Source organism: Salvia splendens, chromosome 11 (assembly GCF_004379255.2).
Source record: "Salvia splendens isolate huo1 chromosome 11, SspV2, whole genome shotgun sequence".
NCBI classification, from domain to species: Eukaryota; Viridiplantae; Streptophyta; class Magnoliopsida; order Lamiales; family Lamiaceae; genus Salvia; species Salvia splendens.
This window is the reverse complement of record NC_056042.1, coordinates 28,949,069-28,976,512: the sequence shown is the minus strand read 5'-3', so window position 1 is coordinate 28,976,512 and position 27,444 is coordinate 28,949,069. Positions and strand designations below refer to the sequence as shown.

Here is a 27,444-nt window from a genome sequence, read left to right as displayed (position 1 = left end):
ATCATAATTGTCAATAAGAGCATCCACAATAAGAACTGGACAAGCAATAGCTCAGCCATAGCCCAGCCACAAACTCCCCCTGCCACATCATCAGGACAAGCAACTGGACAAGCAATAGCTCAGCCATAGCATAGTCACAATAAACGAAATTATAAAAATAAATAATTAACAATCACACAAAATACGAAATTAAATTTACGACACAGATACGGGAAAATTTAATAATAATATTAAAATTTTAAAAGTACATTAATTAAAAAAATACATTAACAAAAAAAATTACATTAATTTTAAAAAAACTACTACTCCACGCACGAGCCCCCCGCCTCCGCCTCACTCCTCGCCGTCGTCGCCGTCGCTGCCGCTATCCGGGACCCCCAAATCTGCGGCATCTGAGCCCCCCACCTGTGCCGCGGCGGCATTCAAATCGGCGCGCATACTCACGAGCACTGCGTAAAAAAAACTCTTCTCCTCGGGGTCAGTTGCATTATTCCAGTCAGCTATGAGTCTATGACCTTGATCATCTGAGCCCGCGCTTGTTGACGCGCCAAGAAGACGAGGTCGGCTGTCGAGCTGCCGACTGGACCTCCTGGGATCTCTGGCGAGCCCGTTGCGCCCGCCTTTGACCAACCGGGCGAGTGCGGCGAGTAAACGCGGGAGGGGACAGGGTCTCCTGAGCATCTTAGGGGAGGTCGTGGGAACCGCTGCTGCTGTCGTCGGCGTAATCACCGGAATAGTTCAGGCGCTGCTTCTTCGGCCAGCCAGCATCGACACCTGCCCGAAACTTCTCGGAGTCCATTACCACTTGATAGCAGTTCCAGTAGGTAAACTCCTTGTAAAGTCCGGGCAAGGGGAACTCTTTCTCCGCCATCCTCCTGCAGTCCTCGTCAGTTTGGCCACTGGACTTCATTCGGAGGGCGTTGGTGTACAAGCCCGAAAATCGGGAGACCCCAGACCGGATTCTGTCCCACCCCTTCCGGCACTCCTCCACGCTGCGTGACCTCCCCGCCAGGTAAAATGCCTTGTAGGCTGCTGCTATTTTAGCCCACAAGTTGAGGATCCTCTGATTGTTCGAGGCGAGGGGGTCATCGCAGACACTCACCCACGCCTTGGACAGCGCGACGTTCTCCGCGTCCGTCCACTTCCTCCGTGGCTGGCTGTCGTCACCAGCCGGCTGCGATGACTCGCCGACCACCCTCTTCCCCTTCTTCTTTGGGCCCGCCCCGACCCCGCCCTACTCCCCCCGTTTGAACGGGAGTGTCCGCATCCCCGAGATCTAGTCCCAACTCCTCTACGGAGAAGGTCTCAAACCCAGTGAACTGCGTCTCCGGTGTGCGAAGAAGCAGTACCAAAATCAAAACTGGGGCGATAGACGTTGTCCCCCCCTCCGGCGTCCCCTGCATCCCAGGGTACCCCTGCGTCATCTGCATCCCGGGTGCCCACCCCGGCATCCCCTGCCATCCCGGGGTACCACCCCCGGATACCCCCTGCCTGCCCTGCATCGCCAGACCCCCCGGCATCCCCTGCCATCCCGGCGTACCACCCTCGGATACCATACCGGGCATCATCTGCTGCCAAGGGTAGTAGTACCCGGGCATCGGAGCTCATCCACCTCCCACGGGTACCGTGGGAGTTTAAGACCCGCTCGTCCCCGGAGTAGGCTCGTTGTTGTGCTCCATTTCTCGTTATTGATCTTGTACAGAAATTAAGATAGAGAGAGTACTCGTTAAAATAAGTGGTGCGAATGAAAATGACGTGCAAATCGCGTATATATAGTGTTTCGAAAAAAACAAATTTCGCTCGCCGATCGGGAGCCTGCAATAGCATCCAGCGCACCGGCGAGCACTCAGAATCGACGTGCGCTCGCCGTTTTTCTCGCCGATTTGGCGCTCGCCGGCTGCAATGTTAGGCGAGCGCCAAAAATCGGCGAGTCGGTGCGCTCGCCGCTATTTGAGGATGATCTAAGGCCACAAAAATCATCGCTTAACCCGACTTTTAACTGTTGCAGATAAGAAATGTTTTAGTCATGAGTTGCTTTTGCAAGTCATGCGAATTCTTAAAGCGTGTTATGTGGAAATGACTATATTTTAGTCAATATTAAATGTTAGTCGAAAACTTAGATGCATTAGTTAGGTGTAATAATTGTGCAACCGAGTTTTGAAGTAACTCGCATATTTATACAAGTAACTCGCATCAGGATCTTGTATCAACTCCTATCCTACAATAATTTCTTATTTCTAATTGAGTTATTATATACAATTAAAATAACAAATTTCATTAAAATTACTAGATCAATTGTTGGATTAAGTATACTGAAAGCATCTTTCGAATGCTTGTATATGCTATAACTCTTTTATCCATTTTACCATTCTCTGAGAAGGAATATTTGTTACATGTCTTTTGCTTATGGGTTGCTTATGTATTTATGAGATGTTGAAATGTGTTTTCCATTTAAATACATAGTTTAAACAAAAGGACAACCAAAATCTACATGTATCTTCATTATACCTTCCTTTCAACCTAGAATTTCAATGGCATACTAGTCATCAGATTGATATCTTTTGTGCGCTGTAGTGGTCCTCACCCGCCCTCATACTGAGCTTTATATCGTTTATCTCACACACAGCCGGTGGCCTGAATGTGCGCTGCTTCTTGGTTGCGGTATGAGGCGTTTCTCATGGGAGCACATACCCAATTCTTCTCCCTCCAGTTTATGTTTTCTTGGCTCAGCAGTGGGTTGCGATGCCTTTCTGATGGTTATGTCGTCTTCCTCAGGTTCGGAGTCAGACCCTATGAATATGGACTGCTTTCTTGCGGGAGGAGATGCATTGCAATGACGAAGAGTCTTCTCTTCTTTAGCCAAAACAGAAATTTATTAGACCAGTTCCATCAATCCTGAACGACTACTGTTAGTATGTAATTTTATAACAACATAATCATTTGGCAATTTTCATATGACACCTGCAAGTTGTCAAAGTAATGGTACGACAGCATTCGTATTTAATACATTAGCAACATACAAACATTTTGCATCCAAACCAGTAATATCATATGAACTGTTAGTATTTAGAGGATTCAGAAACACCTTATGTTGGTCAACAGTTTATAGGCACAATATGCCATTACATGCACAAGTAGATATAAGTTTCACTCAGTTAAGTGCATAAGTTCATACTCTGTACGAAAATTAGGCTTCCACTCTATACATCAAATCATCAAAGAAAAGCAATCAGGAGTTTAATAAAACTAGAAAATAAAAATTTCAAATCTACTAAGGAGGAGGAGTGATAAGGCATGATAAGATAATGCAACTTAATCAAATGTTTGGTTCGCATGATTTCGGAACAAGATGAATAACTTTCCCTGCACTCTAATTATCCAATTGAATGATTATTTATCACCCCAAGCTCTGTTTTATCGCCTACTTTATGGTGCTAATCATAAGAAGACAACTTTCTCTAATAAAGAGGTACACAAGATTCTTGAAAAATCAAAGAAATAACACGTTTTGACAATAGCGATGGATACTCAACACTTCAAAAAATAAAATGTGTTCAAGGAGCTTTCCGACATACCTGATTCTCTGTCATCCTGCATAGTAACAGAGGAACAACACCGGAGGATTGATTTAGGAGAGTCTTTATCAATTCTTATGTCATTGACAATATCATCGGAAATGGGATGAAGCTCGTGTCGATCAGGAATGACTCTAGGAACATTTTCTATCATTTTTGATACCTCTGATGGAGTTTGTAGACTCCTTTTCTTCTTCAGGTACTCAAAAAGTGTAGCAAAGATAGAGTCAAGGCCAACAAACAGAGAATCCTTACAATTGTTTGTTCCTTCCAAGAATGCATAACAAGAGTGGAGAGCAGAAAAGCATTAGGATGATGTGTGGAATGTGCAGTAAAGTCAATTCATAGTAGAAGCCAGAAAATAAATGGTACGGAGTATTTTTATCTGGCAGCATTCATACACATGTCTAAATCCCTATAAATATACAGAAACTGAAACATAATTTATATTGGATTTTATATCACCCTTCCATAACATAATGTGGTGTAACTGCAGGATAAGTTGGAAAAATTGGCCAGTTTTGTCATTTATTTATAACAGAAGTGAAGACGTCCTTTTTGAGTTGGAAATCTGTTTAAGATAATACCCATGTTAATCTAACAATCATATTATAATTTCTTTGAATAAAATGAAAACACAGGCATTCAACTTGAGTTAGTTACCATCGGACTATGTAGTTTAAACCTTGCAAGTTGAACTTTTCTTCAAATTTGTTATCGTTCTAAATGAGGACCTAACAAGGCCAATGTTTTCTGCTGGAAATTGTATGTATGATTCTAACTATCCATATTGACAATCATATGCTATGTCCAAAAGCTTAAAACCTAGTTTCCCACATAGCATTAAAGGATATTCACGACTCCATCCTTTCTCATTGGCTCGATCAATGAGATTTTGCAACAAGGGCAACTCTCTAGCTATTGACTGCATTAAATTCAATTAAAAACATTAGACAATGAATGGGGAGATGGAATTTTGATATCATGTTTGTATCTTTGACAAAGCAAAACATTTTCTGTCAGTCAAACAAACAAGAAGAATGTACTTAAAAAAATTATAGTAACAAATCATTGATCAAATGAAACCATACTTTCAGATGAAACAGGCAGGAAGATATATCTGATGCAATAGAGCTAATAAAACAATAATAAAGACATACTCTACAGCAACAACCATTCAGCTATATATAGCTACTAAAATTCTACAACAACATGCTTCTTACACAATGCATGCTCCGGAACCACCATCAGCATCCTGAAAGAAGCTATACGATATATGAATTTTAGGAAATGCTAAAAGTTTGGGCAGGAGAGGTTGTTATCTGAGAAAGTGTTCAGTGAGTTACAATTCCCTTCCAAGTATATATTAGTTGAGTGGATGCTCCTTTACACTAACAGGTATTGCCCTCAATAACATTTATTAAAATAAGAAATATTTATTCAATTTTCTACCAAGTTCGAAACAATATGGTAAGTAGCCAAAATATAAATCATGTGTAGAACTTATAGTCCAAGATAAAGACCACCTGACGTACATGCTTGGTTAGATCCTCATGAAGAATATTGGCTTTCTGTTGAAGATCCTCCTGTAAATAGAGATAATAAGGTCATGAGTTTAGAAATGATAAAACCTCCAACCAAACTGTCACTAACCATAACAGATCCATTGACCACGGTTTCAGTCAAAACACAACTGACATTTTGATTAAAAGGTCCAGTTACGATTCCAGATATTAAAAAATAAGTACCAGTCGCTAACTGCCAAACTTGTTTTTAGCAATCACAATGGATTTTGAATGTGCAGTCACAACTGTGTGGCCATTTGAAACGGAAGGACAAAGTTGAAAAACTGTTGGTAGCCAAAACTGTTTCTGGCCTCATTTTCGGAGATTGAAGGTTTTATTAATTGGAAGTGAGATCTCAGTGACCATTTGACATAAATGGTCATAACCCCAACTGTGCGGAAAGACCGAAAGACTGAGCCAATCATTTCAATATGCTTGGTTAGCTCATGAAAGTTCTGGATTAGATGTAATATGAAAGTGCAGCCTGATTATTATACCACAATTTAGCTAGTATAAAAACTGCCAAACCCATTACTTGTAGAAACTGATGTTCATACATGATCTCACATACAGATTTAGCCAATGCATGCTTACTGTGAGGCTAAAAGATAATTGGTTCAAACTTGAAGACTCTAAAATTTCCAAAGTATTGGATACTTCATAGTATGAAATTAAAAGTTTTAACACACTGTGAGTGCAACTGCAATATATGAATGATGGAAAAACATCAATTGTTTTCAGTTCTCAGCACATAAATGGAGTAGGAACAACATTTACATTGCATTAACCATCTGAGACCAAAAATGAGTTTCAAGGTTCTAATGCTAGTTCTACTCTTGTTGAGATGAACGATGTTTGATATTGAGTTATTCTTCACTAAGGAAACTTTTAAAAATTTTGGATGAGTTGCCATCATATTAACAGAATTCTAATTGATGTATTGTGTTATTTATTTATCTTATCTGGCAGTTGAAATGAAGCACCTAAAATTATGATTTTATTACAGCAAGTTTATACAAATAAGACTTAAATTATTAACCTTTATGATACTGAACCTAGCTGGCTAGCTCTAACATTGTCATCTCAAAAATGCATACCAAATTTAAGGGCCAAAGATCCTTGATTGATTATTTTCTACAAGTCATCTGCAGTGATGTTTTTTTCCTAATTTATATATTCTTTGAATCAACCGCTAACCACAGAGTTCATAACAAAATATAACTCTATACCATGAGCCACGGAAAAACAGAAACTGTTTCTGCTTCATTGAAATCCATAGTCACAATACTTCTGCCTCATTTTGATCTTCAACACAGCTATTACATTTTTTCAACAATCAACAAAGTTCTGTTTATAACTAGCATAGCAAGTTGATACATGCAACACACATAAACATATTGATTTAAATTATAAATATATAAGGCAGATAACCTTATCACAATTTTAAACAATTTCAGATACAAATGGATTCATCTTGTATCCAATATAAAAAAACCTATTATTCTAGATTACCAAAGCATTCTTTAAAATTAAAATATGAGATTATTATGGAATAACCTAAAATTGTAAGAATACAAGCTTTTATACTAGTAAAATAGATTAATAGGAGTATATCATATTATAATATTTCCAAAAATAAATATATAACAGTGATATAATATGCAAACTAAATACTCCCTCCGTCCCATTAAAGATGACTCCCTTTCCTTTTTAGTTTGTCCCAACCAAGATGACCCATTTCTATAAATGGAAACACCTTTATCTCTACTTTATTCCCTCTCTCTCACTTTACTCTCTCCACTCAACACACAAAATAAAACTGCATAAAACTCTGTGCCGCCCAATGAAGGGGTCATCTTCCTCCTTGGGACGGAGGGAGTATAATACTATAAAAGAAGACTTGTTTCTAGTAGGTATAGATTGAGTCGATGAGAGTATTTCAAGACTAACCTCTAACTTGCATTAGTTGATAAGAATTCCTTGAATGATTATGATAAGGATCGGACTTAACACGAATGAAGCATCCAACAACCTTTTCTTCAAACAATGTAGGCTGCTTCAGCAGTTCAAGTAGCAAGCTCCTCCTCAAGTAAACAAGTTTCACATTTTCGTTGACAATGGATGCAAAACAACTCAGTGGCACATCATCGGCTAGCTCTTTTTCCGGAGATTTGTTCTCAGAGTTCAACTTTCTTTGTTTCTTACATACATCCGAAATGCCTGCATTATCATCCTCTGAATCATATCCCATCTCATCTTCTTCTGATTCATCATGGTTCTCTGCAAAATGGTCCCACAACAGCTCATGCACTTTATTCTTAGCCATTGTTTTCTTTCTGAAAAGAGACTCTAGACGAGCATCACACAATATCATCTTCCTTTTCACTGGATGCATTAAGTTACGTTCTTTTACATACGCATTCACAATTGAAGTCACATCACTCCGAGACAATTGTTCATTGGTGCTTTTACCAATTGAACTGAGAAAGTCAATAAGGGCTCTTGAGCCCCAGCCAATAAAATCATTTTTACTTAATTTCACGGGTGTCTGCATCCCAATCTTCTTTCTCCCAGATCTGTATTTTTTAACATGCTCTGCACCATCATAATCAGATATTTCATCTTCTTCACAGTTATCTTCCGAGCTATAATTGGATATTTTTGTAGTCTTCACCCCATCTTTTGCAGCATAAAAATTCTGAGGCTCAAAGCCTTCTTCTTTCTTGATTATTTTATAATATTCACTAAATAAACCCTCAACCGTCTCCAAATCTTCAAAGTCCACCATCTCCTGCAAACAGACGAGCATATTCCAGTGGTTACCACTAATATTAATTGTTAAGTGAAAGCAAAATTTAAGCCAGTCCACCTGATAATTTATCAAGAAGACTGATTGATGGCAACCTTACTGTATATCTTAGATTGCACGCATAATAGGATACATTGTATTATGCAGCATATTTATTACATGCATTAAAAGATAGAGCTATGCTCAGAAGAGAAATATTATCCATGTAGTTGAAACAACAGTAGGTAATACTTAATTCTTTTACTATATACTTTAACAAGTGTGAAAGAAGGAGCAAGCAAGCAAGAGCCGAAACATGCCCTGAGAGAACTACCAACACAGGCCAGGATAAGATCATCTGACTAAGGCTAGTTAGTCTATAGAAAAGATTGGAATATGATGATCTTTAGTCAAGACACTCAAGAGGCAGGATCATTAGAACAAAATACCACTGTTTAAAAAAAATTCAGTTAATTCTTGTAGATATTTTCTGATCTCTGAGGCATGAACTAGGTGGCTTCTCATTAAAATGGATGTCAGTTTAACATAATAAAAGACAATCTTCTTACGATTCCGGAATGGTTTATAATGTTCATCACTAAAAAGTGGGCCTAGAAACAGTGTACACTAAATCCAACTACATAAGCATTGATTTAAACTTTATGATAATCGAACAGTTCGTACCCCGTCAGAATCACAATCCTTTCCATCTTCAATAAGTAAAGCAAGTTCTAAGCAAGGCTGGCAAAATCCATATTGCCCTTTAACTGGTAAAATTTCTGCACGGCGAAGGCAGCAAGTGCGACTGCAAACAGCACTTGTGCAGGTATAACAATGAAGGTTGGAACTCTTATCGCAAATGAAGCAAGTATGCCAAGCTGAAAAGGTTAAGTAATTCTTGTTCATACTGTGAAGGATATGATCATGCACTCTTTTAAACTGTGTTACATGCAATGAGATAGATAACAACCATGCAACACAATCTTGTTAAAGATTGAAGACAAGAGTGTTGATATCACAGTATGAGTTCGCAGATATAAAGTTTGGACTTGTTAAAATAAATCCCAATTTGTACCCATTCCCAACAATTGCAGCCGTGATCGCAAAGGACTCTTCAATTTGATGTCCTATTCAAGAACCTGAGATATGTATTATCATCATCTATGGAGATCTATAGCAAGTATTTGGTGGCTAATCATTTTATACTATCATTCATTTTTATTCACATTATTCATATTAAGCAAAACAGTATCATTAATGCATATTCTTCAACCAACTACTGTGCATGTGTTCTGTAATTTATATCATTGCAAAGTTGAAGGTAGCTGTGTTTACCTTCTTTAGCTGAATTACTATTCTTATATGCATAGATCGTAGACATACCATGCCTTCAATCCAGATGAATGCAAGGTTGTAAGGGATAGATGAGATTGGTTGTTTGCTTACCACAAGTCCAGTGGGTTTCACTTTCAAAATACGAATCATCCTTCTCCACGCAAGCAGGGTGATAAGATTTTACACATCCCCTGGAAAAAGTATAATCATCATATCCAAATGGTTATATACATGGCAAGAAGTAAAATGTTCTCGAATTGACATCAGTATGTTTTAAAAAGGCAGTGCAAATGTTTGAGAATGGAGGGCTAATAGTAGAGCCTGTTGGCATTTAGAGCACTTTATGCACATAGAGATCGAAATTGATTTTTGACCAACAGGTGTAGAGCATAATAGCATCCACATATACAAATCTATATTCTACATAACCATATGCATATGCAATAGCACCATGCTCAGATTAGCTGAATCAAAAAGGAAAATTTACTTCAAAAATAAATTTGTAAGCAAATGTATGCAGCAGAAAAACATGCAAAAATTCTTCATAATCTGTTTAAACCAAAATGCAAGCTTTTCCAATTAGCTCATTCCTATTTCTCGCTAAGTAAGTGAATATCTGTAAAGAATGACATGTTAAAAAGAAAACAGTTGTCTCTTCGTAAATTTGATACTATTTTGCAGAAAAATGATTTATTGAAACCGGAAGTCCAAGTTAGTCAACTATTGAGCTAAAAATAATTTTTTTTAAAAAAAAAAGAAAGAAAGAACAACACAAAAAGAAAAGGACAAAGAAGCTGTAATTGAAAAGCAGGAAGCCCCAATTGACTAGGCATAGATGGACACATGAAAAATGTTGGATATTTTAATATAATTGAATTAACTTGACTGATCAACGTGATCATAATGAGATATTAAATAAGTTGGAAGTGCGGAGTGTACACTAATTTGAATCCTTATGATTAGACGGGGGTTCGGGGGCAGCGCCCCGAGTAGCGGGGTCCAAGGGGCAGAGCCCCTGGCTGGGGTCTAGCTTGGAAATTTTTTATTTCCATTAAAGTTGCTGTACAGAAAATTCATCTGGAAATGTAATTTCCGAAAGTTGAAGGACTATTTTGCAATTTTCTATTCCGGCCAAAAACTGTTAAAAAAACGAAGAGAATCAACTCTTTGTTTTCAACCTCTTCTTATGATCAATTTCTGGGTTCAAAAAGATCTACAGAATCTACATATGAATATCTTCGAAACCTAAATTATATCGATCAAATATTGGTAAAACCGCCAAATTGATTTGATCTGAAAGTATTTCACGCCTTTCAGGACATCCGATTTGTTCACGTTTTGTTTAAACTCCCTAACAAAAAATGGAAGGTACGCAAAAGAAAATGAGGAAGAAAAACAAACAAAAACGCACTGGAAATCACAAATGATAAGATCACCGCCATCTTTGCAAACGAAGCACCAGTCTTCAGCATTTTTTTCCTTGCTTATCACCATCTTATTCTTCTTCTTCCTGCCTTCTTGCTTCACCACAGTTTTCTAGTACAACCTCTCAAATTTCTGCTGAACTATTTTCTGATTTAAGCCAAATGTGGGAGGGTTATTGATCGTGCATGTATCTGGCGTGTGTTGCACAAATGGAGTATACGAGTGCGAGAGATTTAGGGAGTCGAGGATAGATATCATTGAAGAAGAAATGGAGCGTCAGACGAATTAAAAGGTATAACCATAACTCCAGAACCCAATAAGGCAATAACACTGTGGAACAATTAAATAAACAAACTCTCACACACCCACTTTTTCTTTCACCACTCACCTACGTTGCTATTTTAGATTCTCAGTTTTTAGGCTACTCTATTTAATTTTGACTCAGTTCAAAATCGATAATAATTTGGTCCTACACATTAGACAATCCACAATGGCGGATTTTCCGGCGGACGTCCGTCATTAAACTTGAGAGGCGCAGATGCGAAAGTCCGCTGCAGACACCGCATATCTGCTGCCTTCCGTCGAAGTCCGCACGGGACGTCCGCCATTGCAGAGCCACGACTGACGTCCCGGGCGGACGTCCCGATTTTTTAATTAAAAAAAAACTCTATATATATGGCTCGTTGAACTTCATTTCATTCGTACCACTTGTTTTAACGAGTTTCTCTCTCTACGTTCCTATTAGTATATCCAAAATGGCTAGTGGTAGTGGTAGTAGTGCGGGTGGTAGTGGTGGGGGTGCTGATTACATACGCCGACGAATTAACGAACAGGTGCTCGCCTATACGTCTCGGGAGATAAATCGTCTGATACAAGCGGCCTTGCAGCACCCGGCGGTACCTCGTCCCATCCATCGTCGAACTATAGTACCCCGGGACCACATCGCTGCACACCATCGGTTGTATGAGGACTACTTCGCTCCGGAGCCGCGGTTTGGGGATAACTTATTCCGGCGACGTTTTAGGATGCATCGTCCGCTATTTATGCTAATCGTGAGCGCTTTAGAGCGTCGATACGAGTATTTCAAGTTCAGGGAGGATGCGGTGGGTAAACCCGGTCACACGCCCATACAGAAGTGCACTGCCGCAATCAGACAACTGGCGTACGGAGTCTCAGCCGACATGTTCGATGAGTACCTCCACATCGGTGAGTCGACTGCCCGCGAATGTCTACAATATTTTTGTAAGGGCGTTAGGGAGATACACTACCGGCTTCAAAGGCAAGCATCCCACGATTGTCCTTGAAGCGGTAGTTGACTACCAGCTGTGGATTTGGCATGCGTATTTTGGAGTAGCCGGGTCGAACAACAACATCAACGTCCTTCAGTCGTCGCCCCTTTTCAACGAGCAATGCATGGGCGTTGGTCCGGCCGTCAGTTTCGTCGCCAACGGCAACCAGCACAATATGGGCTACTATTTGGCGGATGGGATATACCCTATGTGGCCCGTCTTTGTGAAGATGATCAGATGTCCATCAGACGAAAAGAAGATCTATTTTGCAGGACGTCAGGAGGCAGCCCACAAGGATGTGGAACGGGCATTTGGTGTTCTCCAGGCTCAATGGGCGGCAGTGAAGGGTCCATCACGGCTGTGGTATATTGACAGCATCGCTAACGTCATGTACGCATGTATTATCATGCACAACATGATTGTCGAAGATGAAGAATCAGCACAGACTGATTGGGCTAATGATGATGTTCATGCTGCCGGTCCAAGCCACGGCGTGGCCACCGCCAATATGAGTATGGGGATACCCCATGGAGCTGCCGATCGGGTTCGTGTATTTGTCGTCATGCGCCAACAACAAGCTCATATTCGACTCCAGAACGATATAATTGAAGAGCTATGGATGCGGAGGGGCGCACGTTGATATTTTATAATATAATTTGTTTAAAATTTTTTTAAGTTGAACTGTACTTTTTTCATTTTTTTATTTAATGAAATTATCATTGCACTTTCTCCGCCCGTATTCGTGTCGAAATTCTATTTCCGTAAATTGTTTAATTTGGTGAATTTGTGATTTTTTTATTATGAATGTCTACCGGGATGTCCTTGGGGATGTCTGTCACTGTACAGTGGGATGTCCTTATGACGTGGCAGGAGGTGTTTTTGGAAAGTCCGTCGGGTGTTCGCGCGGGACATCCGCACCATTGCGGATTCTCTTAGGACCTTCTTTCGTCTCAATCTCAGTTTAAATGCATCCACAATAGCTCTTGACTAGTAATAGCTAGCCAAAAACTTATTCTCGCACATCATCAATCTCTTCCCACGGCCTAACCACGGTCATAGTCAAGCAACAGTCTAGCAATAGCCTAGCCAATACCCTAGCCCAGCAAATAAATTGAAAAATACGATTAATTCATTTCAATTGTTAGTTTTTATCAAAAATTAAAAAAAATTAAGTGCAATGACTTGTAAATATACAGTATGAATAAATAAAAATTAAAAAAATATAAACAAAAAATTCGGCTAGCCGATTGCTCGCCGCACAATAGACGGCTAGGGCACCGGCTAGTCCACTATTGTGGATGCTCTTAAAGCTTGATTTTTTTTGGAATATCTCACTAATATGTCAAAATAAAAATGAACAATTTATTTTGAAATGGAGTTCATATAGATTTGATACAACTTTTAAAAAATGTAAAAAAAGAAAAGGTTAGTGACTCAACCCATATTTTAAGAAATATAAAATTAATAAATATATATCATATTTCTAATTATAGTGGAATATTAACTTTTATAATAAAATACTATAGTGTACTCTATTTTAATTTTATAGTTTAAATAAAAAGAGACTTTCCTCACGGGACAAATCAAAATGATAAAAGTGAATTCTTATTATGGAATAAATAAAGTTATACCACTAATTTATTTATATTCATTAAAAGAATAGCTGAAAAGCAAGTTATATTCACCGATCATTATTTCAAAAAAGAGAACGAACTATACTAAAATACTCCTTGGCAAAGCTTCTAAAATATGTGCATGATACGAGCCTTATTAATTAGATAAATTAGGATTTGCATATCTATTCCATATCTTTGTTTTCTTGTTCATTAAGTTATTATTAGCATTATAAATAGAAGTTATTGTAATCATTTGAGAAATCAATCAAGAATATCAATATTATCGTTCATTCTCTTCTCCAAAATGAGAAACCCATCTTGCTCGACGGGCACTTGCCTGTGACAGACATTTATCGATCGCCGATCTACGGACGCCGATCAACCCGATAGGGGGTTTATCCTATCAAATTGGTGCTTTCATCACGATCTCACCCTCCAAAACACCGATCGAATCATAGCTATGTCGCTGCCCGACGGAAATCCACCGCGCACAGCAACTAGCCACACCGATCGAACCATAGCTACGGCGCTGCCCGACGGGAATCCACCCGCGCACAGCAACTAGTTATGCATTCCACCATCTCGAACCAAAGTTGCGCCGCTGCCCGACGGAAGACGTTCCGCGCACAACACCAGATTTGGTTGCCGAGTTCCCACCTTGAGGACAAGGTGGATTTCAACCGTGGGGGAGTTGATACGAGCCTTATTAATTAGATAAATTAGGATTTGCATATCTATTCCATATCTTTGTTTTCTTGTTCATTAAGTTATTATTAGCATTATAAATAGGAGTTATTGTAATCATTTGAGAAATCAATCAAGAATATCAATATTATCGTTCATTCTCTTCTCCAAAGTGAGAAACCCGTCTTGCTCGACGGGCACTTGCCCGCGACAGACATTTATCGATCGCCGATCTACGGACGCCGATCAACCCGATAGGGGGTTTATCCTATCAGTGCACGTGCCTTTTGGGGCATGAAGAAGGTGGACGAAATACTTTGATCTTCTAAGAAATAAAAAGAGTTAGTATTTGATTGTAAATATAAGAATAATTCATTAATAACTTTTATAAAATAAATACTCCTACATAAATCGATTAATTGTCAAGTATATTAATTAAATAAAAAAAGTGGTTTGCATTATTAATAAAGCCATTGATCTACGAATTCCTTCCGACATTATTGGATCACCAAAGGCTGATAACACAGACATATAAAATGGCTAAAAACAATAATATGATCTCTCAATCCAACTTTGTGTTGATGAGAGCGGTGTTCCATCCCGTGGATGCCGCTCTTGAATTTGAAATTGAATTTTCCGGTTGGCTAATTAATTGATCAATTAATCATTTACATAATAATCAAATAATAATAATAATAGGTATGGAAGGCGGCGAACTGAGCCATCTCGAAGACATGCGAGGCAAATGGCAATGCTGCGAGTGGCTGAAAGGCCACGTCATCGGGTCGGGGTCCTTCGGCACCGTGAACCTCGCCATCGACACCACCACCGGCTCCCTCTTCGTCGTCAAATCCGCCACCACCGACGCCGGCATCTCCTCCCTCAAGAACGAGGCCGACATCCTCCACGACCTCGACTCCCCCTACATCGTCAAGTGCATGGGCAAAGACGGCCACACCCTCTTCTTCGAGTACATGGGCGGCGGCAGCATCTCCGACATGATGCACAAATTCGGCGGCGCCCTCCAAGAGAAGCTCATCCGCCTCTACACCCGCCAGATCCTCCTCGGCCTCGACTTCCTCCACCGCTCCGGCATCGTCCACTCTGACATCAAGTGCAACAACGTCCTCGTCTCCGCCTCCGGCTCCGTCAAGCTCACCGACTTCGGCTGCGCCCAGCGCACCCCCCCTTGCCGCGGCATCGGGGCACTCCTCTCTGGATGGCCCCCGAGCTCCTCCAGGGCCACAACCTCGACTTCGCATCCGACATCTGGTCCTCGGATGCACCGTCATCGAGATGGCCACTGGCAAGCCGCCCTGGGACGGTCCCTCTGACAATCCCATGGCGGCCATGCTCAGGATCTCGCCAGGGACACGAGCTCCCTCGCTTCCCTGCCAACTTCTCCCCTGAGGGCCTCGACTTCCTGTCCAAGTGCCTGGACAGGGATCCGAGGAAGAGGTGGTCGAGCGGGATGCTGCTCGACCACCCCTTCCTCAGGATGGGGGACATCGCGCTGTCCCCACCAGCGTCCTGGACGTTGCTGCAGGTTATGATTCGGATGTTGTCACACCACTGACGATGATGAGGACGACGACGGCCATGATGACGGATTTGCGAGGGTAATTCCCTTCTCGATGAAGCCTAGAAATGATTGGGAAGATGATCAGTCTGAGGCATCGTCGGAGGATGGGTGGATCACTGTGAGGACAAGCTAGAAATTACTAAATAGAGAGTGATGAATTGAATACAAGATTTTGCCTTTGTATAGAAGAAGGAGAAGTTATGACTACTAATTAGACAGTGGTCTGTTTAGGTTCTTGTGTAGCTTTGGGTTAAACCTCTCAACTATGTGCAAAGAAAGCCATGTGAAAAAAGATGTTTTCTAGAGGGTGTAGTAAAACCGCACGCATGTATATAATGCGGCTGGATCATTCATAATTTGTAAATTTTGAAGATATATATGTTACCTATATACATCATGGGTGAGCTCTTGTAATGTTCATCCCCAAAGTGAGAGCTTACAATTGTTGCTTGCTTTTCGTTATGTAAGATGATGTATATATTATATATATAGGGTATTCTTCTATCAAAATACGTCCTTAAGTACAAAAATACGTACAAACCAAATCTGGAGCGTAGGATCTGATTATGGGCTGCCACGATTTAGTCTTGACAACCATTTTGTTATGTCATAATAAGAATGAATTGAGGCATAAAAGGGTAAAATGGAAAAAAAAAAATATGAACAGACGTTCCGTTTTTTTCTTCGCGGAAATCATAGGATCATTACTACACACGCCATTAACCTGATTGTTCGGTTCCCGCCTATTCAATTCGTCTCTCCCCCCACAATATATCTAACTCCCCCCAAAAAACCCTAATCACCTAAATCACACATTACCTCTGTAAATTATGAAGCGGCAAAACAATTAGATCGAACCACTCTTTGTTCGATCGAAGATTCGTCAGATAGTTCACCTAAATCGGCCATCCACAATAAGCTCTCCAGCCCAGAAAATCTATCCCATGACCTACACCCCTTTCAAATACTTCAAAACTATAACGACTTTTTTTGTTCAACCAGTGTATTAGAGGAGAAACACTAAAAACAAGCCACCACGGATCCCCAAAGCTCAAACCGGTAAATTGCTTTCCCCTTCTAGTTTATTTAATGAGGTACTACCGTATCGATTTTGGAAGCAGCGTATGTAATTGTGTTATTTTTCATAAACAAAAGCTCATTCTGCATCCAAACCAACAACAGAAGCAAGCGAATGTATGCATGACATAAATCCATATTATTATGCTTTATTTGTTTCATTCTTGTACCGCTGCTCTGTTAAAAAGGCAAAATAAAGAGATACAGAACAGAAATTAATTGCTTGACTACCAGGCATATTTATGTGAATTTTTAAATGTTATGTTAAAAGCTAATGTGATTATGTTTCAGGGGTTGTACCACAAAACAAAACAACACCGCAATCCAACAAAGGGAAGGAGGCTGATGCAAAAACAGCAATTCCTGGTAACGGTCTGTGATCCTCCCAACTGGTACTTAGTTGTGATGTTTGAGATGATATATGTAAATACATTTGGTTATGTTAAACCCCTAGGGCTTAAGATGGAACAACTCATTATTAACTCTCTCTGTTATTTAGAAAGATGTGATTGTTTGTAGGAAAAAAGGTGATTTTTGAGATGATATATGTAAATACACGTATAATGACTTCTCACTATTATACTACTCATGGAGCATGACATTTTTACCTCTAACTAATATTTTGAAAGTATGAATTGTTTGTGGAAAAAAATTGGTGAGATCAGTGGTGGATATTATGAGTTTATAAGAATGTCATTGTATTTAGTGTTTGCAAAATATTTCTGTAAAAGCAGCACTAATCTGGAATATACTTTCAGATACGAGGGCTACAACCAAAAACGTTGCGGTAGTGGATAAATCTACTAGAGACACAGCTGTACCTGTTTCTCAATCTGGAAAAGGTGAGTACAATAATAAACTTAAGATGTCTTGTTGTATTTGAAATGATTTGAGTAATATTTTTTTGATTTGTTATGATGCTTATGTCTCAATTTCAAATTCAAAAAAAGCTTTTTATGTTTGGTATGATTAGTGAATACAATTGAAATAATTTGATCATATTTTTGTTAATGTAACACAATGTGTAGCTGTAGGAAGGACTGGACTGTCCTTAAACAAAGCCAATGATATGATTATAAGAAAAAGAGCCCCGGCCCAGGAAAGCCTAAAAAGAATGAATCTGCAAACTATTAGAAATGTGAATGCAGATACATCCCATGTCCAAGACAATGATGTTGTTAAGAACACACCTGATAAGACGAAAGGTATGCCACTACTATACACCTATAACCAAATATGCGTAATATAATTTGATTTGGTATTATTGTTACAGGATCAAAGCACATGAAAGAATCAGTTTTGCAAATAAACGATCCAGAAGCAGACAAACAAGCCGAAATACAGACTGCTGAAGAACCAAGAAAGGGCCCTGCATCAAAGAAGGTTGCTAAAGAGAAGGTGAACAAAGGGAATGAGAAAGTAGGGGAGGGGTAGAAAAGGGAGATACAGATGAGGAAAAAGTAAGGCACGAAGCGTTGAAGCTGAAAACCAGTCCAAGGAAAATAATCGAGTTGTTTCAATCGCTAAACAAAGAGCAGTTGAATGAAGTGATTGACATGGGTTTTGGTGAGATACAACATTTTGGAATAGCAGAGGTCCCTGGAAAATTGGCGTATGACCTGGTGATACAGTTGGAAAACCAACGTCTGTCAATATACCCAGAAGATGTGTACGTTACTTTAGGGCTGCCTATCGGTGGAACCTTGATCAACCGCGTAAGCAGACAAAAGAAGAAGCCATTCTTTGATGAGGTGGCTCGACGAGTTGGGAAACATGTCGAGCGTATTCTACCAGAAGACCTGATTAAGGAGGCATTAAAGTATAAAACTGGCGGCGAGTGGTTTCGGAAGGTTTTCCTTCTAATAGTTGACACAGTTCTCATTAATCCTTGTGGTGATGGTAAATGTAGGACACATATAGACCATTTGTTCAGAGATATTTCGGTTGTGAAAGAGTACAACTGGTGTGCATATGTGCTGGAGACACTAGCTGTTGCAGTAAAAAGCTGGAGGTCTACTAAGAATACACCATTCACAGGACCCATATCATTCTTGGTGGTAAGCGTTGTATCTCCCCTTATTGAAGCATTATGTTAATATGAACAATAGAATAGACATACGTGACTTACATATTAGATTTCATATGTTTCATCATTCTCAATTACTATTAATCTGTTAAACATCTATATCAGGCCTTTTATGTGGATTGTTTTTCACCAAAAAAGTTGGTTTCGCGCGTTTTCCCAACAGTTTTTGGGTGCATATGTTATATTACCTTGATTAGTAAATTGACCCTTAAGTGTTCATTTAAATATTTAATTATAATCATATGCTATTAAAAGCTTACTATGAATTTCCGATATGAACTATATGTTATTATACCGTTGATTAGCGTATAGTTGTATGTATTAAGTTAAAGATGTATATTTAAGCATATACTTTAAATGCTTTTATACCAAACTATACAACTAATTATAATAGCTTATAATAGATAAGTTTGGTCATACTAAGCATTTAATACGTCATACGATTATAATATAAATATTTATTTGCAAAATTCAGGGTCATAATATACGCTTATCGAAGTCATAATACCATATAGATAAGTTTGGTCATAAGAAGCATTTAATTCGGCTTACGCGTATAATATAAATATTTAAATGATCACTGTTGGGTCATAACATGGGCCAGCCGAAGTCATAATAACATATATATAAGTTTGGTCATAACAAGCATTTAATTAGTAATACGCTTACAATATACATACTTTAACCATTAAATACATACCCACTATACGCTAATCAACGGTATAATAATATATAGTTCATATCGGAAATTCATAGTAAGCTTTTAATACGTCATATGATTATAATATAAATATTTAAATGAACACTTAAGGGTCAAAATATGCACTAATCAAGGTAATAATAACATATGCACCCAAAAACTGTTGGGAAAACGTGCGAAACCAACATTTTTTGGTGGAAAACCCAATCCACATAAAAGGCCTGATATAGATGTTTAACAAATTAATAGTAATTGAGAATGATTAAACATATGAAATCTAATATGTAAGTCACGTATGTCTATTCTATTGTTCATATTAACATAATGCTTCAATAAGGGGAGACACAGCGCTTACCACCAAGAATGATATGGGTCCTGTGAATGGTGTATTCTTAGTAGACCTTCTGCTTTTTACTGCAACAGCTAGTGTCTCCAGCACATATGCACACCAGTTGTACTCTTTCACAACCGAAATATCTCTGAACAAATGGTCTATATGTGTCCTACATTTACCATCACCACAAGGATTAATGAGAACTGTGTCAACTATTAGAAGGAAAACCTTCTGAAACCACTCGCCGCCAGTTTTATACTTAAATGCCTCCTTAATCAGGTCTTCTGGTAGAATACGCTCGACATGTTTCCCAACCTGTCGAGCCACCTCATCAAAGAATGGCTTCTTCTTTTGTCTGCTTACGCGGTTGATCAAGGTTCCACCGATAGGCAGCCCTAAAGTAACGTACACATCTTCTGGGTATATTGACAGACGTTGGTTTTCCAACTGTATCACCAGGTCATACGCCAATTTTCCAGGGACCTCTGCTATTCCAAAATGCTATATCTCACCAAAACCCATATCAATCACTTCATTCAACTACTTTTCGTTTAGCGATTGAAACAACTCGATTATTTTCCTTGGACTGGTTTTCAGCTTCAACGCTTCGTGCCTTACCTTTTCCTCATCTGTATCTCCCTTTTCTACCCCCTCCCCTACTTTCTCATTCCCTTTGTTCACCTTCTCTTTAGCAACCTTCTTTGATGCAGGGCCCTTTCTTGGTTCTTCAGCAGTCTGTATTTCGGCTTGTTTGTCTGCTTCTGGATCGTTTATTTGCAAAACTGATTCTTTTATGCGCTTTGATCCTGTAACAATAATACCAAATCAAATTATATTACGCATATTTGGTTAGAGGTGTATAGTAGTGGCATACCTTTCGTCTATCAGGTGTGTGTTCTTAACAACATCATTGTCGGCGACATGGGATGTATCTGCATTCACATTTCCAATAGTTTGCAGATTCATTCTTTTTAGGCTTCCTGGCCTGGGCTCTTTTTCTTATAATCATATCATTGGCTTTGTTTAAGGACAGTCCCAGTCCTCCTACAGCTACACATTGTGTTACATTAACAAAAATATGATCAAATTATTTCAATTGTATTCCATAATCATACCAAACATAAAAAGCTTTTTTTGAATTTGAAAATGAACATAAGCATCATAACAAATCAAAAAATTATTACTCAAATCATTTCAATACAGCAAGACATCTTAAGTTTATTATTGTACTCACCTTTTCCAGATTGAGAAACAGGTACAGTTGTGTCTCCAGTAGATTTATCCACTACCGCAACGTTTTTGGTGTAGCCCTCGTATCTGAAAGTATATTCCAGATTAGTGCTGCTTTTAACAGAAATATTTTGCAAACACTAAATACAATGACATTCTTATAAACTCATAGTATCCACCACTGATCTCACCAATTTTTTTCCACAAACAATTCATACTTTCAAAATATTAGTTAGAGGTAAAAATGTCATGCTCCAGGAGTAGTATAATAGTGAGAAGTCATTATACGTGTATTTACATATATCATCTCAAAAATCACCTTTTTTCCTACAAACAATCACATCTTTCTAAATAACAGAGAGAGTTAATAATGAGTTGTTCCATCGTAAGCCCTAGGGGTTTAACATAACCAAATGTATTTACATATATCATCTCAAACATCACAACTAAGTACCAGTTGGGAGGATCACAGACCGTTACCAGGAATTGCTGTTTTTGCATCAGCCTCCTTCCCTTTGTTGGATTGCGGTGTTGTTTTGTTTTGTGGTACAACCCCTGAAACATAATCACATTTGCTTTTAACATAATTAAAAATTCACATAAATATGCCTGGTAGTCAAGCAATTAATTTCTATTCTGTATCTCTTTATTTTGCCTTTTTAACAGAGCAGCGGTACAAGAATGAAACAAATAAAGCATAATAATATGGATTTATGTCATGCATACATTCGCTTGCTTCTGTTGTTGGTTTGGATGCAGAATGGGCTTTTGTTTATGAAAAATAACACAATTACATGCGCTGCTTCCAAATCGATACATACGTAGTACCTCATTAAATAAACTGGAAGGGGAAAGCAATTTACCGGTTTGAGCTTTGGGGATCCTCGGTGGCTTGTTTTTAGTGTTTCTCCTCTAATACACTGGTTGAACAAAAAAAGCCGTTATAGTTTTGAAGTATTTGAAAGGGGTGTAGGTCATGGGTACTACAAACATCTAACCTTTTCCGTCATTCGTTGCAGATCCAGATGCCCGAGTATTCACCATTGCCGTAGTTGATTGTTGGATCTTCCTATTCGTTGATTGGTGGGATCGGGATAGATTTTCTGGGCTGGAGCGCTTATTGTGGATGGCCGATTTAGGTGAACTATCTGACGAATCTTCAATCGAACAAAGAGTGGTTTGAGTTTCTAATTGTTTTGCCGCTTCAGAATTTACAGAGGTAATGTGTGATTTAGGTGATTAGGGTTTTTTGGGGGAGTTAGATATACTGTGGGGGGAAAGACGAATTGAATAGGCGGGAACCGAACAATCAGGTTAATGGCGTGTGGAGTAATTATCCCATGATTTCCGCGAAGAAAACACGGAACGTCTGTTCATATTTTTTTTCCATTTTACCCTTTTATGCCTCAATTCATTCTTATTATGACATAACAAAATGGTTGTCAAGACTAAATCGTGCCGCCCATAATCAGATCCTACGCTCCAGATTTGGTCTGTATTTTTGTACTTAAGGGCGTATTTTGATAGATGAATACCCTATATATATGGTCTTCATATACCAAAATAAGTCCTTAAGTATAGAAATACAGACTATATCTATACCGTCGGATCTGGAGATTAACGGCTAAGATTTGTAGTGACTCCTCGTTTTTTTATGGGTCATAATAAGACCGATCTGTGTCATGTGCGGGGTAATTTAGGAATCAAAAATATTAGGAACCGTCGTTCCGTTTTTAGGCGCTGATTAATTGGGATTTGGGAGTAATTACTGCACACGCTTAAGTTGGTGCTTGGATTCCCACGCCATTCAATTTCACTCTCATTAAACAAAAACTCTCCAATTTCCCTCAAATCTTCTTCTTCTTCTACAGCCAAATCAACAAAAAATCCTCCAACAAAAAATCGTCGCGGCTCAAAATCGACGTCTTGTCCACAAATTCGTCGTCTCCTCCACAAAAACGTCGCCTCTTCCAGAAAATCGTTTCCTCTACAAAAACCCTATTCCTACTCCAGAAAATCGACGAAGATGTTTGTGGTTATTGTTAGTGTATTCTTCGGTCGTAATAATATTTGGAACCCATGACCAGCTTTTCTGATATATTTCATATAATTGTTCTTTTAGTTTGATGTTTGATACCATTATCCAAAGTATTCGGTTCGACAAACATAGTTAATTGCAGGGTGGTCTCGCAAGAAGAATCGGTGTGAAACAAGGAAACAGAACTAACATAAATGAATTACAAAATTGTGTTGTTACACCACAGGCTGGAGTAAACAAGGTAATTCTTGTGTAATAATTCTTTACGTTTATTGATTAATGCTATAAATAAGGTTCTATAATGGTATTATCGTACGGTATGTAGAAATTATTATTGCAGATCTATGACATACGTAAACAGATCTAACACATTGCATGTTTTACAGAGGACGTTCTTTTGTAAGTATATAGCAATGATTGGTTGTCACAATCAATGCAAATCAGCGATCAACGTACCTATTCAGAGGTTGAAGATAAGTTGGAGAATGACAAACAATGTTGATGACAACGGGGTTTATTTGCTTAGACACCTTGAAGTCTACATGAGTGAAAGAGAGGGTCAATGGAATTGTGGACTATCGACTAAAAACAAAGGTGTGCTTCAGTATTTAAGAGCTAAATACAACCGTGTGTTGATGGTGTCATGAAATAATCATAGCGCGTTACTGAATAAAGAGGCGGCATCTAAACATTATGCAAAGGAGAACAAGAAAAAAAAGATCAACGTAGAAAATATGATAGCTAACTATGGATCTCGCCAAATGGTTATGTCGTAACTTAAATTAGAGAAAGATTTTGTTCATTTCTTTAAAGATAGTATTTCTCTTGTTTTTGAATCATGTTTATATGGCGGCTGGATGTCATTGGTACTATATACTGTTTCATCTATAAGATGAGAAAAAATTCCATTACAATGACCTTTGAATGCTTTCCTCTTTCCTCTTGTTTCCAGTGTATCGAGTAATGTTCATCGCATGGGCTATCGTCTACAAGAAACAAGAGGAAAGCATTCAAAGGTCATTGTAATGGAATTTTTTCTCATCTTATAGATGAAACAGTATATAGTACCAATGACATCCAGTCGCCATATAAACATGATTCAAAAACAAGAGAAATACTATCTTTAAAGAAATGAACAAAATCTTTCTCTAATTTAAGTTACGACATAACCATTTGGCGAGATCCATAGTTAGCTATCATATTTTCTACGTTGATCTTTTTTTCTTGTTCTCATTTGCTTAATGTTTAGATGCCGCCTCTTTATTCAGTAACGCGTTATGATTATTTCATACCACCATCAACACACGGTTGTATTTAGCTATTAAATACTGAAGCACACCTTTGTTTTTAGTCGATAGTCCACAATTCCATTGACCCTCTCTTTCACTCATGTAGACTTCAAGGTGTCTAAGCAAATAAACCTCGTTGTCATCAACATTGTTTGTCATTCTCCAACTCATCTTTAACCTCTGAATATGTACGTTGATCACTGATTTGCATTGATTGTGACAACCAATCATTGCTAAATACTTACAAAAGAACGTCATCTGTAAAACATGCAATGTGTTAGATATGTTTACGTATGTCATAGATCTGCAATAATAATTTCTACATACCGTACGATAATACCATTATAGAACCCTATTTATAGCATTAATCAATAAACGTAAAGAATTATTACACAAGAATTACCTTGTTTACTCCAGCCTGTGGTGTAACAACACAATTTTGTAATTCATTTATGTTAGTTCTGTTTCCTTGTTTCACACCGATTCTTCTTGCGAGACCACCCTGCAATTCACTATGTTTGTCGAACCGAATACTTTGGATAATGGTATCAAACATCAAACTAAAAGAGCAATTATATGAAATATATCAGAAAAGCTGGTCATGGGTTCCAAATATTAGTACGACCGAAGAATACACTAACAATAATCACAAACATAAAATATGTTTTTGGGTCATACTAATCGAATATTTGAGTGATGGAAACATATGGTTAAATCGGGTCATAACAGGCTGGAACTGAGTCATACGACCAAAGCATACACTAACAATAACGAAAAATATCAACAACGACTTTTGGGTCATACTAAACGAATATTCGAGTCATGAAACATATGGTTAACTTGGGCCATAATAAGCAGGCCCTAGGTCATACGACCGGAGAATACACTAACAATAACCAAAAACCATCAGCTATGCTTTTGGGTCATACTAAACGAATATTTGGGCCATGGAAATATATGGTTACACATCGTGCAAATTAAGCTGGCCTTGGGTTCCACATTGTCACTGCACCATTACAAATTACATAATTCTCATACACAACAGTGCTCAAATATATAACTTTAACCTTGATTTATGTCATGGCTAGCAAGAATCACTTCAGTTGAGGGTTTTGTGGAAGTTTGGCCTTTTGCTTATGAAACAAAAAACCACAATTAAATACCAAAGTTCCAAAATCGAAACAAAACTACATGCATCCAAATCCCAGAATGTGAAATCAACTTACCTTTCGGTGCTTTTGGGATCCGCGGTATCTTCTTCTTCGCGTTCGTTCTCTGATACACTACGTGTCGAACAACGAATTGAAGTTAAAGTTTGGCCTGATATTGTCAAATTTAAGTCAATGGTAACAAAAACTTACTAACATTTTCTGTCATGACTAGCAGATCCAGTTGCTCGAGTGTTGACCATTGTTGAATTAGGTATTTGGTTCCCCTTCTTCGTCGATTTTCTGGAGTATGAATAGGGTTTTTGTAAAGGAAACGATTTTCTGGAAGAGGCGACGTTTTTGTAGAGAAGACGACGAATTTGTGGACGAGACGTCGATTTTGAGCCGCGACGATTTTTTGTTGGAGGATTTTTTGTTGATTTGGCGGTAGAAGAAGAAGAAGATTTGAGGGAAATTAGAGAGTTTTTGTTTAATGAGAGTGAAATTGAATGGCGTGGGAATCCAAGCACCAACTTAAGCGTGTGCAGTAATTACTCCCAAATCCTAATTAATCAGCGCCTAAAAAACGGAACGACGGTTCCTAATATTTTCGATTCTTAAATTACCCCGCACATGACACAGATCGATCTTATTATGACCCATAAAAAACGAGGAGTCACTCCAAATCTTAGCCATTAATCTCCAGATCCGACGGTATAGATATAGTCTGTATTTCTATACTTAAGGACTGATTTTGGTAGATGAAGACCATATATATATATATATATATATATATATATGGATGTATTCATTTCCTTTTGTATCTTTTGTTCTATTGTTCTTTTTAATCTCAGCCCCATGATTTTGTCATTCGACGGTTAGATTGATGCCACGTGTCATTTAATAATGGAGATTTTCAGTTGAATAATGCACACCGACTAATAATGCTCCATTATAGTGTAATAATGCAGATTTTCAGTTGAATAATGCACACCGACTAATAATGCAAATTTTTCATCAAATAATGCAGATCATCACAACCATCCAATTCAAGGATCCAAGGACTGTGATTAAAAAGAACATTGGACTGAAAAGCTGCAAAGGACCTTAACACACCCCTATATATATATATATATAAGAATATTTCTTTACTGTTTTTAGAAATGCTTATGTTTTAATTTCACTACAATTAAATTGCACAAAGAAAAAATAATTGAACTCGTGAGTCATTTGATTATATATGAATATTTTTCAAATATTGTTGACTAGATTAACGAGTTAAAAATCATTCTAGTTATAAAATTAAAAAAATGTTGCCGGTCAAGGAAAAATAAGTTATAGTAGCTGATTTTTGGTATCATTATTGTGAATACCCGAAGGAACAACCCAAACAAATTTGTGTGGTAGTATCATGGACAGTTACCAATGCTAATTACACTTTATTTAATGTTTAATCACTTTAATCAATATAATTAATAGTATCATATTTAAAAGCATAATTACTGCGCCTTAATTTGCGAGCTTATTTTTGGTGCTTGGAGCTGAGTTTCTTATATAGCTTTGGCACATACAAAAACAGCTTAGGAATAATACAAACACAAAGCTTTTCTCGTTACTGTATTCAGATTTTCCCTACGAACTGATTAAAACTTTCATGGCTCTGTATCTGTAAATTACTCACTT

The 27,444-nt window shown here is 38.3% G+C and overlaps 1 protein-coding gene, 1 long non-coding RNA gene and 1 pseudogene across 2 annotated transcripts; 2 read left to right on the top strand and 1 right to left on the bottom strand.

Moving 5' to 3' along the window:
* Positions 1-2,686: 2,686 nt before the first annotated feature.
* LOC121755306 (zinc finger CCCH domain-containing protein 19-like) lies at positions 2,687-10,793 on the bottom strand. The gene is made up of 7 exons (XM_042150617.1): positions 10,675-10,793; positions 9,375-9,454; positions 8,613-8,806; positions 7,091-7,931; positions 5,102-5,161; positions 3,576-4,500; positions 2,687-2,895 (listed from the first exon to the last, which is right to left on the bottom strand). The coding sequence occupies exons 1-5, from the start codon at positions 10,755-10,757 to the stop codon at positions 5,127-5,129; spliced, it is 1,233 nt and encodes a 410-aa protein (XP_042006551.1). The 5' UTR covers positions 10,758-10,793; the 3' UTR covers positions 2,687-2,895; positions 3,576-4,500; positions 5,102-5,126.
* A 4,062-nt stretch (positions 10,794-14,855) lies between these two features.
* On the top strand, positions 14,856-15,853 carry LOC121754742 (annotated as a pseudogene).
* A 1,850-nt stretch (positions 15,854-17,703) lies between these two features.
* On the top strand, positions 17,704-23,212 carry LOC121755375. Its single transcript, XR_006040717.1, has 3 exons — positions 17,704-17,778; positions 22,306-22,505; positions 23,158-23,212. It is a non-coding gene; the product is annotated as an uncharacterized LOC121755375 (long non-coding RNA).
* Positions 23,213-27,444: the final 4,232 nt, after the last annotated feature.

Bases quoted from the DNA above. Each gene is read 5' to 3' on its own strand.
- LOC121755306 (XM_042150617.1), bottom strand. From the start codon at position 10,757: ATGGTGATAAGCAAGGAAAAAAATGCTGAAGACTGGTGCTTCGTTTGC. The intron at 9,455-10,674 runs GTGCGTTTTTGT...TACTTTTTCCAG, and splicing joins CTTATCATTTGTGATTTCCA to GGGATGTGTAAAATCTTATC. The intron at 5,162-7,090 runs GTTAGTCTTGAA...CTCTATTTACAG, and splicing joins TCAACTAATGCAAGTTAGAG to GAGGATCTTCAACAGAAAGC.